Source organism: Panthera onca, chromosome C1 (assembly GCF_046562875.1).
Source record: "Panthera onca isolate mPanOnc1 chromosome C1, mPanOnc1 haplotype 2, whole genome shotgun sequence".
In the NCBI taxonomy this organism is placed as follows: Eukaryota; Metazoa; Chordata; class Mammalia; order Carnivora; family Felidae; genus Panthera; species Panthera onca.
Genome location: NC_138346.1, coordinates 178,065,038 through 178,080,149, shown reverse-complemented (window position 1 = coordinate 178,080,149; position 15,112 = coordinate 178,065,038). Strand labels below are relative to the sequence as shown.

The window sequence follows — 15,112 nt, the reverse complement described above, 5'->3', positions numbered from 1 at the left end:
TTTCAAATAACATTTTTTCATGTTTTTCAAATCCTTTGATTTGTATGGCATCCCAAGTAATTTCTTTATACATCATTCTAGCTAATTCTTTCTTCAGGGGTTCTTAATCTGCTATTTAAACCACCCACTGAGTTTTTAATCCAGCCATTATGTATTCATTTTCTAAAAGTTCTGTTTGGTTCTTTAAAAATCATTTTGGATAACCCATGAATGCTTTTTTTTTTTTTTTTAATAATCCAGGAAGGCAAATACTTAATAGTTTGCTGGTAGAAGCTGGCCTTTGTTGTCAGGGTTCCCTGACTCCTATGAATGAATTAAACTTTTAACACATAGTTATAATTATTTAAATAGGCTGTATTTGATAATTCCACTACCTGAAATTCTTAAGGATTTCAGTGTTGTTTTTCTGCTGACTCTCACTCATGGTGGTTTGTTTCTTTGTACTACTCGTGGTGGTAATCTTTGCATACTCATATCAGTTTTATCCTAATCTATGGAAATCCTCAGGTCTAAATATTTTTTCTTTTCTAATGGTTCTATTTGGCTCTTTTTTCAAATGCACACAGTCATTGTTGACACCAAGATACAGGGGATATCTTTTCAGAAGAGAGTTAATATTGATTCTTCCAGAAGCCAGTAGTCACTGCCGACACGGGACCACTTTCATATCCTTCCAGGAGTCTCTGTCCTAATGTAGGAAACTCAGAATCGGCCGCTCTGTCCTATAGCATGTTCCAGACTTCCTTGCACAATCACAGAACTGATATTGCCATTTTCCCTCAGGGCTGCTTTAACTTTTACATTTGCCCAAACCATTTTGCCCAGTTCCCTATTTTGGTTTTACCCAATGATATTATTTATGCGTGTGTACACTTACATGTCGATGTTTGGAGGTTTTCCTTTATCTCCTGTGAACGTAATACATTAAAATAGTTTTTTGGGGGTTGTCTGTGTGGCTAGGTGGGTTAAGCGTCCAACTTTGGCTCAGGTCATGATCTCACGGTTCCTGGGTTCGAGCCCTGCATCAGGCTCTCCACTGTCAGCACAGAGCCTGTTTTGGATCCTCTGTCTCCCTCTCTCTCTCTGGTCCTCTCCCTTTTGCAAGCTGTCTCTCTTTCTTTCAAAATAAATAAATAAACATTAAAAAAAATAAAATCGTTTTTTCATGGAAAAGCTAGTTGTTTTGTGAGCAAAAGGCTGACATACTGCTAGCAATTCTTAACTAGTGTTTCTATTATTCAAAATTCCAAGCATGCACAGAAAGTAAAGGACAATTCACTGAAATCCCGTGTACCATCACCTATGCTCACTTACCACATCCTTGTTTTCCTTCTTTTTTTAATGGTTTTGTGAGCTCACTCTTTAAACTTAAATATATATATTTTTTAATTTTTTTGTTTGTTTGTTATGTTTCTTTTTGAGATGGAGAGAGATAGTGCGAGCAGGGGAGGGGCAGAGGGAGAGAGAGAATCCCAAGCAGGCTCCAGTGATGGCACGGAGCCTGACATGGGGCTCGAACCCACAAACCATGAGATTATGACCTGAGCTGAAGTTGGATGTTCAACTGACTGAGCCACCCAGGTGCCCCTAAATATGTTTATTTTAGAGAGAAACTGTATATCAACTTCATGAAATGGAAAACCACGATCTCTTGCCATTAATAGAATGTAGCTATACTAATAAATACAATGAAAATCAAAGTCATTAAAAATTAAGAAAATAAATGATAAAATATAAAAGTAATAATCTATTTATACAAATACATATCTAAAAAACTTTTTAGTGAGAATAATGGAACAATACATGATCAATCAGTAACACAGATATATTAAGCTCGTTGTCTTTTTTTTTAATGTTTATTATTTATTTTTGAGAGAGAGAGCAAGAGAGAGACAGAGCCTGAACAGGAGGGAGGGGCAGAGAGAGAGGGAGACACAGAATCCGAAGCAGGCTCCAGGCTCTGAACTGTCAGCACAGAGTCCAAGACGGGGCTCGAATTCATGAACCATGAAATCATGCTCTGAGCTGAAGTCAGACGCATAACTGACTAAGCCACCCAGGCACCCCTCATTGTCTCTTTATTTAAGATAAGGATTTGCTTCTAGAATAATAAAATGAGTCTGTTGTTTGGTTTCAGTGCTACAGCACCAAGAATCCCAACTCCCAACACATATCTGCAATTGGAAAGGAAAGGCAAACCATATTTAATCCCTTTCTAGATTTCAGTGAAACATGTTTATACCTACTTTGCATTACAAACAGTTGTCAGCTTTCTGAAGTGATGGTTAATGTATCACTGAAAATAACAGAAGTGCTGGAGGTTTCAAATGTTTATGGGCAGCCTGTGTAACATGGTGTATCATAGGTCCACCCCAAGTCTCAGTGATCTGTAGGAGGTCGCAGAGAACTTAGCGTATAGTCATACTCACAGCTATGCTTTCACAGCAAAAAAATATAAAACAAAATCAGCAAAGGGAACAGACACAAGGGGCGAAGTCCAGAGAAAACCAGTCCAGAGAAAAAGTTGTGACAACATGTATGAAATATTGTCTCCCAAGGAAGCTCATCAGAGACTCAGTACCTAAGGTTTTATTTTACTGGGAGCTGGTCACATAGGCACCCTCTGTCTAGCACACACCTAAATTCCAGAGTCCCAGAAGGAAAGCAGGTGTTCGTCATAAGGTGTTCATCAGGTGTTCACACTGTTTTCATAAACAGTTCCTTCACAGTGAACCACTATTTTCAGTGGTGGGAACCCTTCTAAAATCCAAGTTTGCGAGCACTAGTAAAGTGCCAATCTCACAAGAAGGACTTTTTAACATTAACTCTTTTCTGAAGACGTAGCTCACCACTATACTATCTACTTTGGTCTTACCCTAAGTGATAATAACTATGAAATGATAGGGTTTTTTTTAAGTTTATCTACCTATTTTGTAGGGGGTGCAGAGAGAGAGAGAGAGAGAGAGAGAGAGAATCCCAAGCAGGTTCCATGCCATCAGCGCAGAGCCCAGTGCAGGGCTCAAACCCACAAACCATGAGATCATGATCTGAGCCGACACCAAGAGCCAGATGCCCAACCAACTGAGCCACCCAGGTGCCCCAGTTTTGGTGTGCTTTTTATAGGTAATACAAATTGAAAGAAATACATAACCATTAAAATTTTAAATATTAATGTTTACATCATCTCATACCCATTGGGATGGATAGTATAAAAACAAAAAGAAAGCAAACAAAACAAAACACAACACAAAATAGCTAGTGTTGGCAAGGATATGGAGAAATTGAAATCCTTGTGCACTGTTGATGGGAATGTAAAATGATGAAGCCTTTATGGAAAACAGTTCCTAAAGAAATTAAAAATGGAATTACCATATGATTCAGCACTTCCACTTCTGGGTATGTACCCAAAAGAATTGAAATCAGGGTCTTAAAAACCTATGTTCCTAGCCAATTATTCACAATAATAACTAAAATATGGAAGGAACCCAAGTGACCATCAGTAGATGGGATAAGCAAAATGTGTTACATACATACATTGGAATATTATACATATTATCCATACAGTGGAATACATATATTGGAATATTAATCAGCCTTAAATTAAGAATGAAATTCCTCAATATGCTACAGCATGGATGAACCTTGAGAACATTATGCTAAGTGAAATAAGCCAGTCACAAAAAAGACAAATATTCTATGATTCCATTTATATGAGGTACTGAGAGTGGTCAGATTCATAGGCAAAAAACCAATGGTGGTTGCTTGAGGCTGAGGGATGTGGGGAATGAGGAGTTATTGTTTAATGAATATAGTTTCAGAATTGCAAGATGGAAAGAGTTATATGGGTGCATGATGATGATGGTTGTACAATAGTGTGAATGTTCTTAATGTCACTGAATTGTATGCTTAAAACTGTTTATGGCGGTAAATTTTATGTTTTGTGTACTTTACCACAAAAAAAAATCAAAAGTAAAAAAGTAATAGGAACAGTGATTATATAGATCATATCGTTCCAATAACTGTTTACATAATAACTCTATTTTTTTTATTTTTTTTAACGTTTATTTTTGAGACAGAGAGAGACAGAGCATGAACGGGGGAGGGTCAGAGAGAGAGGGAGACACAGAATCAGAAACAGGCTCCGGGCTCTGAGCTGTCAGCACAGAGCCCGATGCGGGGCTCGAACTCACTGACCGAGAGATCATGACCTGAGCCGAAGTCGGCCGCTCAACTGACTGAGCCACCCAGGCACCCCATAACTCTATTTTTAAAAAAGTAAAGGGATGAGGAAAGATACACTATGCTAACACTAATCAAAAGAAAGCTGGAATGGCTACACTAATTTCAGAGCAAACTTCAGAGCAAGAAAAATTACCAAGAAGGAGCATTACATAATGATGAGGGATCAATTCTCTAAGAAAACATAACCATCTTTAATGTGTATGTGCCTAACAACAAAGCATTAAAATGCATGAGGCAAAAACTGATAGAACTGAAAGAAGAAATAGAGGAATCCACTATTATAGTTGGAGACTTTAATGTCCCTCTATCAGAAATGGACAGATCTAGCAGACAGAAAATCAGTAAGGACATAGTGGAACTTAACAGCAGCATTGGTCAAGTGGATATAATCGACATATATAGACTACTTCATCCAACAACAGTGGAATATACATTTTTCTCAAACTTACATGGAACATTCATCAAGATAGACCACATTTTGGGCTATAAAATATACCTTAACAAATTTAAAAAAGTAGAAACTATGTTATATATGCTCTCAGGCCACATTGGAATCAGACTAGAAATCAATAAGAGAAAAATACCTAGAAAATTAGAAAAGAAGAAAGATTTAAAGTCTGCAATCTAAGCTTCTACTTGAGGAAACTAGAAAAAGAGAGAGAGAAAATTAACTCTAAAGTAAGCAGAGGAAAATAAATAATAAAAATTAGAACAGAAATCAATGAAATTGAAAACAGGAATTCAATAGAGAAAATCAAGGAAGCCAAAAAACAGAGGTTTATTGATAAACTTCTAGCCAGGCTAACTAAGAAAAAATTCTAATATTGGAAATGAAAGAGGGCACATTACTAGAGATCCCAGGGATATTAAAGGGATACTCTAAATAGCTCTATGCCCACATGTAATAACCAAAATAAAATGGATTAATTCTTTGAAAGACACAACGTGTGAAAACTCATACCAGAAGAAATAAACAATCTGAATAGATCTATATCTATTAAAGAAATTGAATCAAGAGGCACCTGGGTGGCTCACTTGGCTAAGCTTCCGACTTCAGCTCAGGTCATGATCTCACGGTCTGTGGGTTCGAGCCCTGCGTGGGGTTCTGTGCTGACAGCTCAGAGCCCGGAGCCTGCTTCGGATTCTGTGTCTCCCTCTCTCTGCCCCTCCCCTGCTTGTGCTCTGTGTCTCTCTCTCTCAAAAATAAATAAACGTTAAAAAAAGTTTTTTTAATAAAGAAAGAAATTGAATAAATAATAACTTTTGAAAACAGAAAATGCACCAGACCCAAATTAACCCACTAGTTCACTGGTGAATTCTACCAAACGTTGAAGGAAGAAATTATAACAATTTTCCACAGTCTTGTCCAGAAATTAGAAGCAGAGGGAATAATTCCTAATCCATTCTATGAAACCAACACTACCCTAATACCCAAACCAGGCAAAGACATTACAAAAAAAGAAAATTAGAGACCAACATTTTTAATGAATAGAGATGCAAAAATCCTCAATAAAATTAGCAAGTTGAATCCAACAATGTATAAAAAGAATTACACACCATGACCAAGTGAGATTTATTCCAGATATGTAAGACTTGGTCAACATTCAAAAATGAATTAATGTGATCCATTACATCAGCAGATTAAGGAAAAATCACACGATTATAGCAAAATACATGCAGAAAAAGCATTTGACAAAATCTAACACCCATTAACGATAAAAACTCTCAGAAAAGGGAATAGAGGAAACTTCTCAATTTGATAAAGAACATCTACAAAAAACCTACAGCTAACATCATACATAATGGTGAGAAACTAGATACTTTCCCACCAAGATCAGGAACAAGGCAAGAGTGTACCCTGTTGGTCCACAACTTGGCCCCTTTACACAGAGGGCAAGGAGAGACTGAAGAAAGAGGCAGACTATTCCAGATTGGTAGGTGGCAGTTTCAGTAAGCAAGAGAACTTACTTATGAGGCTTGTCTTGGGCAACCACAAGAGAAGTAGATCTCTGCACCTGCCTGCCAGAATCTTAAAAGTTATATAGAGGTGTTAACTGGGTTTCGTCATGTATACCATCCAGATGGTCTCAACAGCACATTACTATCTCAAGTCCGTGTCCTTGGGCAGCTTCTAACACAGGGAAGGCAAATGACACACACATTCCAAGGATAGGGGAGGTGATAAGGAGCCTCTGATTTCCCAGGCCCAGCTTGTGGGTCAACTGGCAGTCATGTCCTCCCAATAACCTCTGCCAATATCCCTTCTAACACCACTCTTTTTCAACATCATACTGGAAGTCCTAGAGAATGCAATAAGACACAAGAAAAGGAAATAAAAGGTATACAGATTGGGAAGGAAGAAATAGAACTTTTTTTGTTCATAGATTACAATATTGAAAATCTGAATTAATTGGCAAGAAAACCTCCCAGAACTAATAAGTGTTTATAGCAAAGTTGTAGGATACAAAGTTAATATACAAAAGTTAATTGCTTTTTCATATAACAGCAATGAACAATTGGAATCTGAAACTAAAGTCATAATACCACTTACATTAGCACCCCCCAAAATGAAATATTAGATATAAATTAACGAAATATATAAAAAATCTATACAAGGAAAACTCTGGTGAAATAAGTCAAACAAGAACTTAAACAATGGAAAGACATTCCATGTTCATGAACAGGAAGACTCAATGTTTTCAAGATGTCAGTTTTTCCCAACTTAATCTATAGATTCAACACAATCCCAAAGCAAATCCCAGCAAGTTATTTTGTGGATATTGACAAACTCATTCCAAAGTTTATATGGAGAGACAAAAGACCCAGAATAGCTAATGCACTATTAAAAGAGAAGAACAAAGTTGGAGGACTGACACTACTGAACTTCAAGACTTAATATAAAGATACAGTAGTCAAGACAGTATGATATGGACAGGAAAATAGACAAAAAGATCAATGGAACAGAAAAGAGTGCCCAGAAATAGACCCACACAAATATAATCAAAAGATCTTTGACAAAGGAACAAAGACAATACAAAGGACAAAAGACAGTCTTCAGAAAATGGTGCTGGAACAATTGGACATCCACATGTAAAAAAAAAAAAAAAAAAAAAAAAGAATCTAGGCACAGACATTTCATAGAAATTAACTCAAAATGGAACTTAGACCTACATGTAAATCACAAAACTATAAAACTCCTAGAATATAACACAGAAGAAAACCTAGATGACTTTGGGTTTGGTGATGACTTTTTAGATACAACACCAGAAGCACAATCTGTGAAAAAAAGAATTGGTAGGCTAGACTTCATTAAAATTAAAAACTTCTGCAAAAGACATTGGTCAAGAGACTGAGAAGACAAACCACACAGGCTGGGAGAAAATATTCACAAAAGACATAGCTGATGAAGGACTATTATCTAAAAGAAACAACTCTTAAAACTCAGCAATAAAAAATGAACAAACTGATTTTAAAATGCTTGAAAGATTGGAACAGACACCTCACCAAAGAAGATATATGGATGGCAAATAAGTGTATAAAAAGCTGCTCGTTATCATATGCCATTAGGGAATTGCAAATTAAAGCAAGAGTGAGATACTATTACATACCTATTAGAATGGCCAAAATTCAGAACACAGACAACACCAAATGCTGGTGAGGACATGGAACAATAGTAACTCTCATTCATTGATGATGGGAATATAAAATGACACATCCACTTTAGAAGACAATTTATCAATTTCTCTTAAAATTAATCATACTTTCACCATAAGATCCAGCCTTTGTGCTTCTTGGTATTTACCCAAATGGGTTGAAAACACATCCACACAGAAACTTGCGTATAGTTGTTTATGGCACCTGTCTTAATCCATTAATTCTGCTATAACAGAATACCATAGACTGGGTGGATCACAACAGAAATTTATTTCTCACAGTTTTGGAGGCTGGAAGTGCAAGATCAAGGCACCAGCAGATTTGGTATCTAGTGAGGGCCCACTTCCTGGTTCCCAGACAGTCAGTCATCTTGTGTCCTCACATGGATGAAGGGGTGAAGGAGCTCTAACCCATTCATTACAGCTCCACTCTAATTACCTAATCACCTTACAAGGCCTCACAAAAAAACAAATACCATCACTTTGGGGATTAGGTTTCAACATATGAATGGGGGGGAGGTGGGGTAGGGCAGGATACAAACAGTCTATAGCAGCAGCTTTATTTGTAATTGCCAAGACCTGAAAGCAACCAAGATGTCCTTTAATAGGTGAACAGATAAACTGTGGTACATCCAGACAATGGGATATTGTCCAATGTTTAAAAAAAACAATGAGTTATCAAGTCCTGAAAAGACACAAGGGTTTCTTAAATGCATATTACTAAGTGAAAGATGTCAAACTGAAAGGCTACATGCTGTAAGATTCCAACTATATAACATTCTAGAAAAGGTAAAACTATGGACACACTAAAAGGATTAATGGTTGCCAGGGATTAGGGGAGAGGGAGGGATGAACTGGAGGAGCACAGAGGATTTAAGGGCATCAAAACTATTCTTTATGATACCTTAATGGTGGGTACATATCATTATAGATTTGTCAAAACCCATAGATTGTACGATACCAAGAGTGAAGTCTAATGTAATCTATGGACTTTGGGATAATGATTTGTTAATATAGGCTCATCAACTGTAACACATGTACCACTCTGGTGGGATACGGATAGTAGGGGAGGCTGTGCAAGTATGGAGACCAGGGGTAGTTGGGCACTCCCGTACTTTTGGCTTAATGTTGCTGTAAATCTAAAACTGCTTGAAAAAATAGTCTACTTAAAACAAATAACAGAAATGCTCTGTATGGGAAAATGCTATGTACACATTAGGGGTTATTACTGCTCAAACAGGCAGGTGCTGTACTTTGGGGGCACAGCTTGGCATTTACAGTGAGATGCTTAGAAACAGAACAGCTTTTGGAGGTGTTTTTTCTTCTCTAAATAGAGTTAGTGTGCTAGAGGCCAAGGTTAACACCTTTATGGCTGGGACAGTCAGCTTTCCAGACTGTCTTCCCTCTGCCCTAACGCACATGTATGCAAATGCGTCAGGGAGGGGTAAACTTCAAGCTTTGTGAACTAACTCTTTAGGACATTAGTTAATTGCAGAATTGGCCTTCAGTCTCTTCCCCTCTCTAGGCCTCAGTTTCCCTGCTTAAAAGGGAAGTAGTTTCAGATGTTTTCTAAAACACTTTCCAGCTCTGAGCTTCTATGATTCTTCTTTTAATTTTTCCAGTGGGCCATGCTCTCTCTGGCTTCTAGGTCTTTGGACATGTGGTTCCGTCCACTAGGACCAATGTCCCCATTTGCCTGGCTTACTGCTTGCTATTCTGCCTTTCTGGTTTCAGCGTAGATATCACTTTGGGGGAAGTCCTCTTGACCTCTCTAAATAGAATTAACTGCATTAACTGCCCTCCACCACATTTCCAAGCCCCCCACCCATCTTCTGTTTCTGTGCTTCATATGCTAAAATGATAACTTTTTGCTTATTTGTCTTTTCCCCACTCTGGACTGCCACCATGCTGAGTGCAGAGTGTTGTAGTTATATCACACAACACACACACACACACACACACACACACACACACACACACACAAAGGTCCAGGTTTTCTTGGGGATAACCCAGCTCTGTCTCTGCCTGGGAGTTTCCAGGCCCAAAATCCTCTAGGGGAGGCTATGCCTCCAGAAACATTCAACCACCAAGTAAGAAGCTGTGAGTGGGAAAACCATCTTTCATTAGTAAAGGAACAATTTACATTATTAAAAGAACGATTAATGTTAGGAGTTACTTACAACAAAGCCTTTCTAAAGGACCAAAGAGTCCTTTTAAGTGTGATCTTTATAAGTATTGGTTTTTGAAAATTTATCAGAGGGAGGATTTAAAATCTGAAGTCTCTCAGTCCAAGGATCTCTCAAAGGTTAAGGCAAAGGATCAGAAATGATAATAATTAGAAGAGACCTTTGAGCCCTCGGCTTGGAATTTTCCATTCCATTGACAGGAAGGCAGACACCTTCTGTCCCAGGACCTTCCTGCTGTCCCTGGTTGGCTACATCCACCCTGCACCTTTGTTCAGCTCCTCCCATTACCGCCCGGCTGTGGCCTCTCTGCCCACCAGCCCCAGAGCCAGCTCTGGCTGTGCCAAAATGGGGCTGCCCCAGGCAGGGCTGTGGCTGAGGAGGCTCTGGGTCCTCTTTCAGGTGGCCCTGCAGGTGGCTGTGGGCAAAGTGTTCCTGATATTGTTTCCCTCGAGAGTCAAGCAACACATCGTGGCCATGAATCGGAAGAACCCCCACTTTTCCTATGACAACTGGGCCCCAACTCTGTACAGTGTGCAGTATTTCTGGTTTGTCCTGAAGGTCCGATGGCAGCGACTCGAGGACAGGACTGAGCCAGGAGGTCTGGCCCCCAACTGCCCCGTGATCCGGCTCTCAGGACAGAGGTGCAGCATCTGGGACTTCATGAAAGGTCAGGAGACTGTTCCAAGCTTGAGATGCGCTTGGAGTGGGGGTTTCAGCAGTGGGTGGGGAAGTGGGTTGGAAAGTCCTGAATTCTATTCTGGCTGCTCCCTTTTGGCTTCTTGTCTTCTCACTTCCTGCATCTAGGACTTCTAGATTCTGTTCTTCTGAGCGGCATCGCCACCTTCCCAGGCCCTTAACCCACAAACCAGCTACACTGGCCTTCAGCTCCTTCCATATGCTCTTTATTTATTTTTTTTAATTTTTACAAAATGTTTATTCATTTTTGAGAGGTGGGGGAGGGCAGATAGAAAGGAGAATGTGAAGTAGGCTCCATGTTGTCAGCACAGAGCCCAACGTGGGGCTCAAACCCACGAACCCATGAACCGTGAGATCACGACCTGAGCCAAAGTCAGATGCTCAACCGACTGAGCCACCCAGGCGCCCCCTTCCACAGGCTCTTAGGCTCTTAGAGTCTCCCTGCCTGGTCAGCTCCTGCTCATCCTTCAGACTTCCGCTCGGTGCCACTTCTTGCAACAAGCCAGCCCTGGATCCCCCACCAGGCTAGGTTACCTCCTTTTCCATGCTTGATGTCCTAAGCTTCTCTTTACTGCACCTGACCTGGTAGGTAGTTCTGCGCCGCCCCCACTAGCCTGCACGCTCCATGCAGGTGGAGCCCATGCAGTGGAACCCACTTTGCATCCTTTTGGCTGCTGCTGGCCCATGGCAGGCGCTCAGTAAATATATGTTGAAGCACTCTCTCTCCCTCTCCTATGTATACAAGTTCTATTGATGTGGGGTCTTACAGACCCCCCCTTTTTTTTTTTTGTCCTCACAGCTGTTCCTTCTGCCAGGCCTTCCTCCTCCTCCCCCTGTTGCCCTCTCTTCCTACCCCACTGTTGACTGGCTGCGAGATTGCCCCTTAGCAAGCGCATCCCCAGCCTCAGCAGCTGCCCTCTGCACTCAGAACGAAGCCGGGGCCCAGCCTTGTGCTCAAGGTTCCTTCCTGAGCCAACTCCCGCTTTCCTTCCCCATCTCACCTGTGGGCTGCGCCTCATGCTGTGGCCTGCAGACCAATTCTTGGGCCTTGCACATCCCTTGTGCTTTCCCTTCTTGGTCTTGCTGATGTTGTTGGCTCTTCCCCTCTATCGCCAACCGTCCAAACACCTCATCAACAGGGGCCTGCTCTCACACACACGCCCTTCCGTGAGGCTGTCTCAGAGCCCTACAGCTAGGCAGGTGCTCTCTCTCCTGGACGCATGGCTCTGTATCTGCCCCTCTCCTCGGACACTGATTCTTGCCACCTAGCCTCTGGCTGCCCAACGGGGAGCCTTGTGACAGTACTGTGTCCGATTCATCTCCGATTTCCTGGGACCTAGACCCAGCGGATGGAGTAGAGAAGGCCCCTGAGGCAGGTGGCTACTCTAGTGTTTTTCAAAGCACGTCTTTGGAGGCCAAATCCCGCAGATAAGCTTTACTACATTGAGTTCCCTGATTCAAGTAGTTTGAGAAACGCTGCACGCTATACCCTCCTCCTGGAAATTCATACAGCACGCGAATATTTTTAAAGCTCTGAGAAGCCCTGAAGCTTCAAAACAAACAAAACTTGGGGGAAAAAAAAACCAAACTGACAAGGCACTGACTGATATTCCTAACACACACAACCCCCAGGTCTCCCCCTGAGGAAATGCCTGTCATCATCATACATGATCCAAAGAACACCCTTTGGGAAAAGTTGACCTGATCCAGTCCTCTCACTTTAGAAGGGAATGGAGAACGCTGAGAGGCAAAGGTAACAGAGACAGTGAGCAACCAAGTCAGACCCAGAATCTGGGCTTCTTCATCTCATTTTCTTCAGTCAGCAAACATTCACGAGCACCTCCTCTGTGCCCGGCCCTCAGCTAGATGCCAAAGACTCAGAGTTAGGTAAGAGCTTGCTCCTTCACTCGAGAAGGTTACGGTTTCCCAGCACAGATGGACGTAGTAAAGGAATCCTCACAGTTCTGTGAGATGGGGGAGGCTGTAAAGGTATAAAGTTTGCCTGCAGGGCTTGGAATGTTTCCTGGAAGAGGTGGCTTTGGAACTAGGCCTTGAAAAATGAGTAAGATTTTTATAGCTTGGGAAGGGAAAGGCGTTTCAAGTAGAGCAACAGGCAAGAGTTTCTTGCACATGACTTTAATTTTTTTTTTAACATTTATTTATTTTTGAGAGACAGAGTGTGAGCAGAGTAGGGGCAGAGAGAGAGGGAGACACAGAATCTGAAGTAGGCTCCAGGCTCTGAGCTGTCAGCACAGAGCCCGATGCGGGGCTTGAACCCACGTACCGTGGGATCATGACCTGACCCGAAGGCGGACGTTCAACCGACTGAGCCACCCAGGTGCCCCAGTTGCTCATGACTTTAAACTGCGGTACATAAATGACCTGTATTTATCCAACATTTGCCAAGTGACCACTGATAATAAGAACACTGAGAATAACAGTTAACTTTTATTGAGTGTCCACTATGTGCCAAGCACTGAGCTAGAAGCAGGCCAATTTGATGAATATCAATCATCTACTGACCAGTTCCATGAAAGCCAACTTGCCTCATGGCCAGTTCACAGAATGTACTCGCTTCTTGTAACTGTTTGCTTTCAGTGGACCAGTTTACATTTAAAAAAATTTTTTTAATGTTTATTTATTTTTGAGAGAGAGAGAGAGTGAGATAGAGTGTGAGCGAGGGAGGGCCAGGGAGAGGGAGACACAGAATCTAAAGCAGGCTCCAGACTCTGAGCTGTCAGCACAGAGCCCGACGCGGGGCTTGAACCACAAACTGCAAGAACATGACCTGAGCCGAAGTCGGACACCTAACCGTCTGAGCCACCCAGGCACCCATGGACCACTTCACATTTTAAATACTTTAAATATTTCCCTCTGCTCCCTGCTATTGCACCTGAGACTGAAGAATGGAGAGAGAAGGAGACCAAGAGACAAAAGAAAACTCTACTTATAAAATGAGTTGGCTTTTAGCACATGGATTCAGAAATAATGGTACTGATGGGGCGCCTGGCTGGCTCAGTCGGTTGAGCGTCCGACTTCGGCTCAGGTCATGATTTCACTGTTCGTGATTTCGAGCCCACGTTGGGCTCTGTGCTGATGGCTCAGGGCCTGCAGCCTGCTTCAGATTCTGTGTCTCCCCCTCTCTCTGCTCCTCCCCTGCTTGCACTCTGTCTCTCTCTCTCTGTCAAAAATAAGTAAATGTTAAAAAAAAAAGAAAAAGAAAAAAGAAATAATGGTACTGAATCGTCCTGAAATGATAGATACTGGTGATACAGAAATCAACACAACTGATGTCGGCCCTAGAAAAATCTCATAACCCAGAGGGGGAGATAGTGTAGTGAGAGAGGGAAGCAGAGGGTTCTGGAAGATGTGGGTGGGTAGGAAGGTGGTCAGAGGAAGGCTTCCTGGGGAAGAGGATGGCGAGCCAATTGTCTAGAGACAGTGAAGCTTTGGAGTGTGTGGGGAACAGGAGAGTGGGGAGCAGAGCAGGACAGAAGGGGGGAGCTGCGATCTAAGATGTGGAGGTGACGTCAGTTTGGCAGAAGTGGGACTGTGGGAGGCATGAAGTGGTGAAGGATGAGACTGGAGCCATCATCAGGGACCAGCACTTAAGGGACCTGATGTGTCTTACTGAAGAGGGTAGACTTCATCCTGAAGGTATTGGTGAATTTCAGAAGGATTTTCAAGCAGGGCATTAACATGATCAGTTCTGCTTAATAGAAAGATATCCTATAACTGCTTTGGAAACCCACCAGACCACTAAAAATCTCTGACGTATGCTTTAGGTATAAATCTGAGCTCATTTTACAGCCACAGACTGGAAGATCTAGAAGACTCTATGGGTAATCTAAAGCAGTTCTTTCATTTTTTCAGATGCAAAGGCCCAGCGAGGGAAATTACTGACTCAGAGTCATATGGCAAGTTCTTATAGAGCCTGAATTAGAACTTGTGCCTTCTGACTCTCAGCTACTGTGCTTTGTGTTGTTGGATCAGACAACAGAGGCTCAGAGAAATTCCCAGCCACCTCCTATCCTCTGCATGTATGTGCACATGTACACACATGACATACACACACACACACACACACACACACACACACACACACAGCAAAATATTGATTAACTGGTGTGTTGTGGTAGAAGGCGATGGTGGGTAATTTATTTTCTAGGCACTTGAGAGTTAATATGAAACTGGACTTATTTCAGCCCCTGTTTCCTATCCTCTAAACTCTCTCCCAGTGTACTTAGGAGGTGCCATCTAGCAACTATAAATGGGCTTAGTCTGCTGAGAGAGCCTGCCATGGGGGTTAATTTACTGGCATGGAGGTGAGGATGG

At 41.6% G+C, this 15,112-nt stretch overlaps 1 protein-coding gene across 5 annotated transcripts in view; it reads left to right on the top strand.

The window, feature by feature from the left end:
• The window catches only part of DIO1 (iodothyronine deiodinase 1), a 41,758-nt gene that overhangs the window by 13,397 nt on the left and 13,249 nt on the right, over nt 1-15,112 (top strand). For 3 of the 5 annotated variants that reach the window (XM_060626862.3, XM_060626861.2, XM_078451897.1), the window contains exon 4: nt 10,481-10,748. In XM_060626862.3, the coding sequence (XP_060482845.1) occupies nt 10,556-10,748 (193 nt within the window). In that variant the 5' untranslated portion in view covers nt 10,481-10,555. Of the gene's footprint in view, nt 1-10,353; nt 10,749-15,112 lie in introns of those variants that run through there. The other 2 variants (XM_060626864.2, XM_060626860.2) reach the window with 2 other exon arrangements.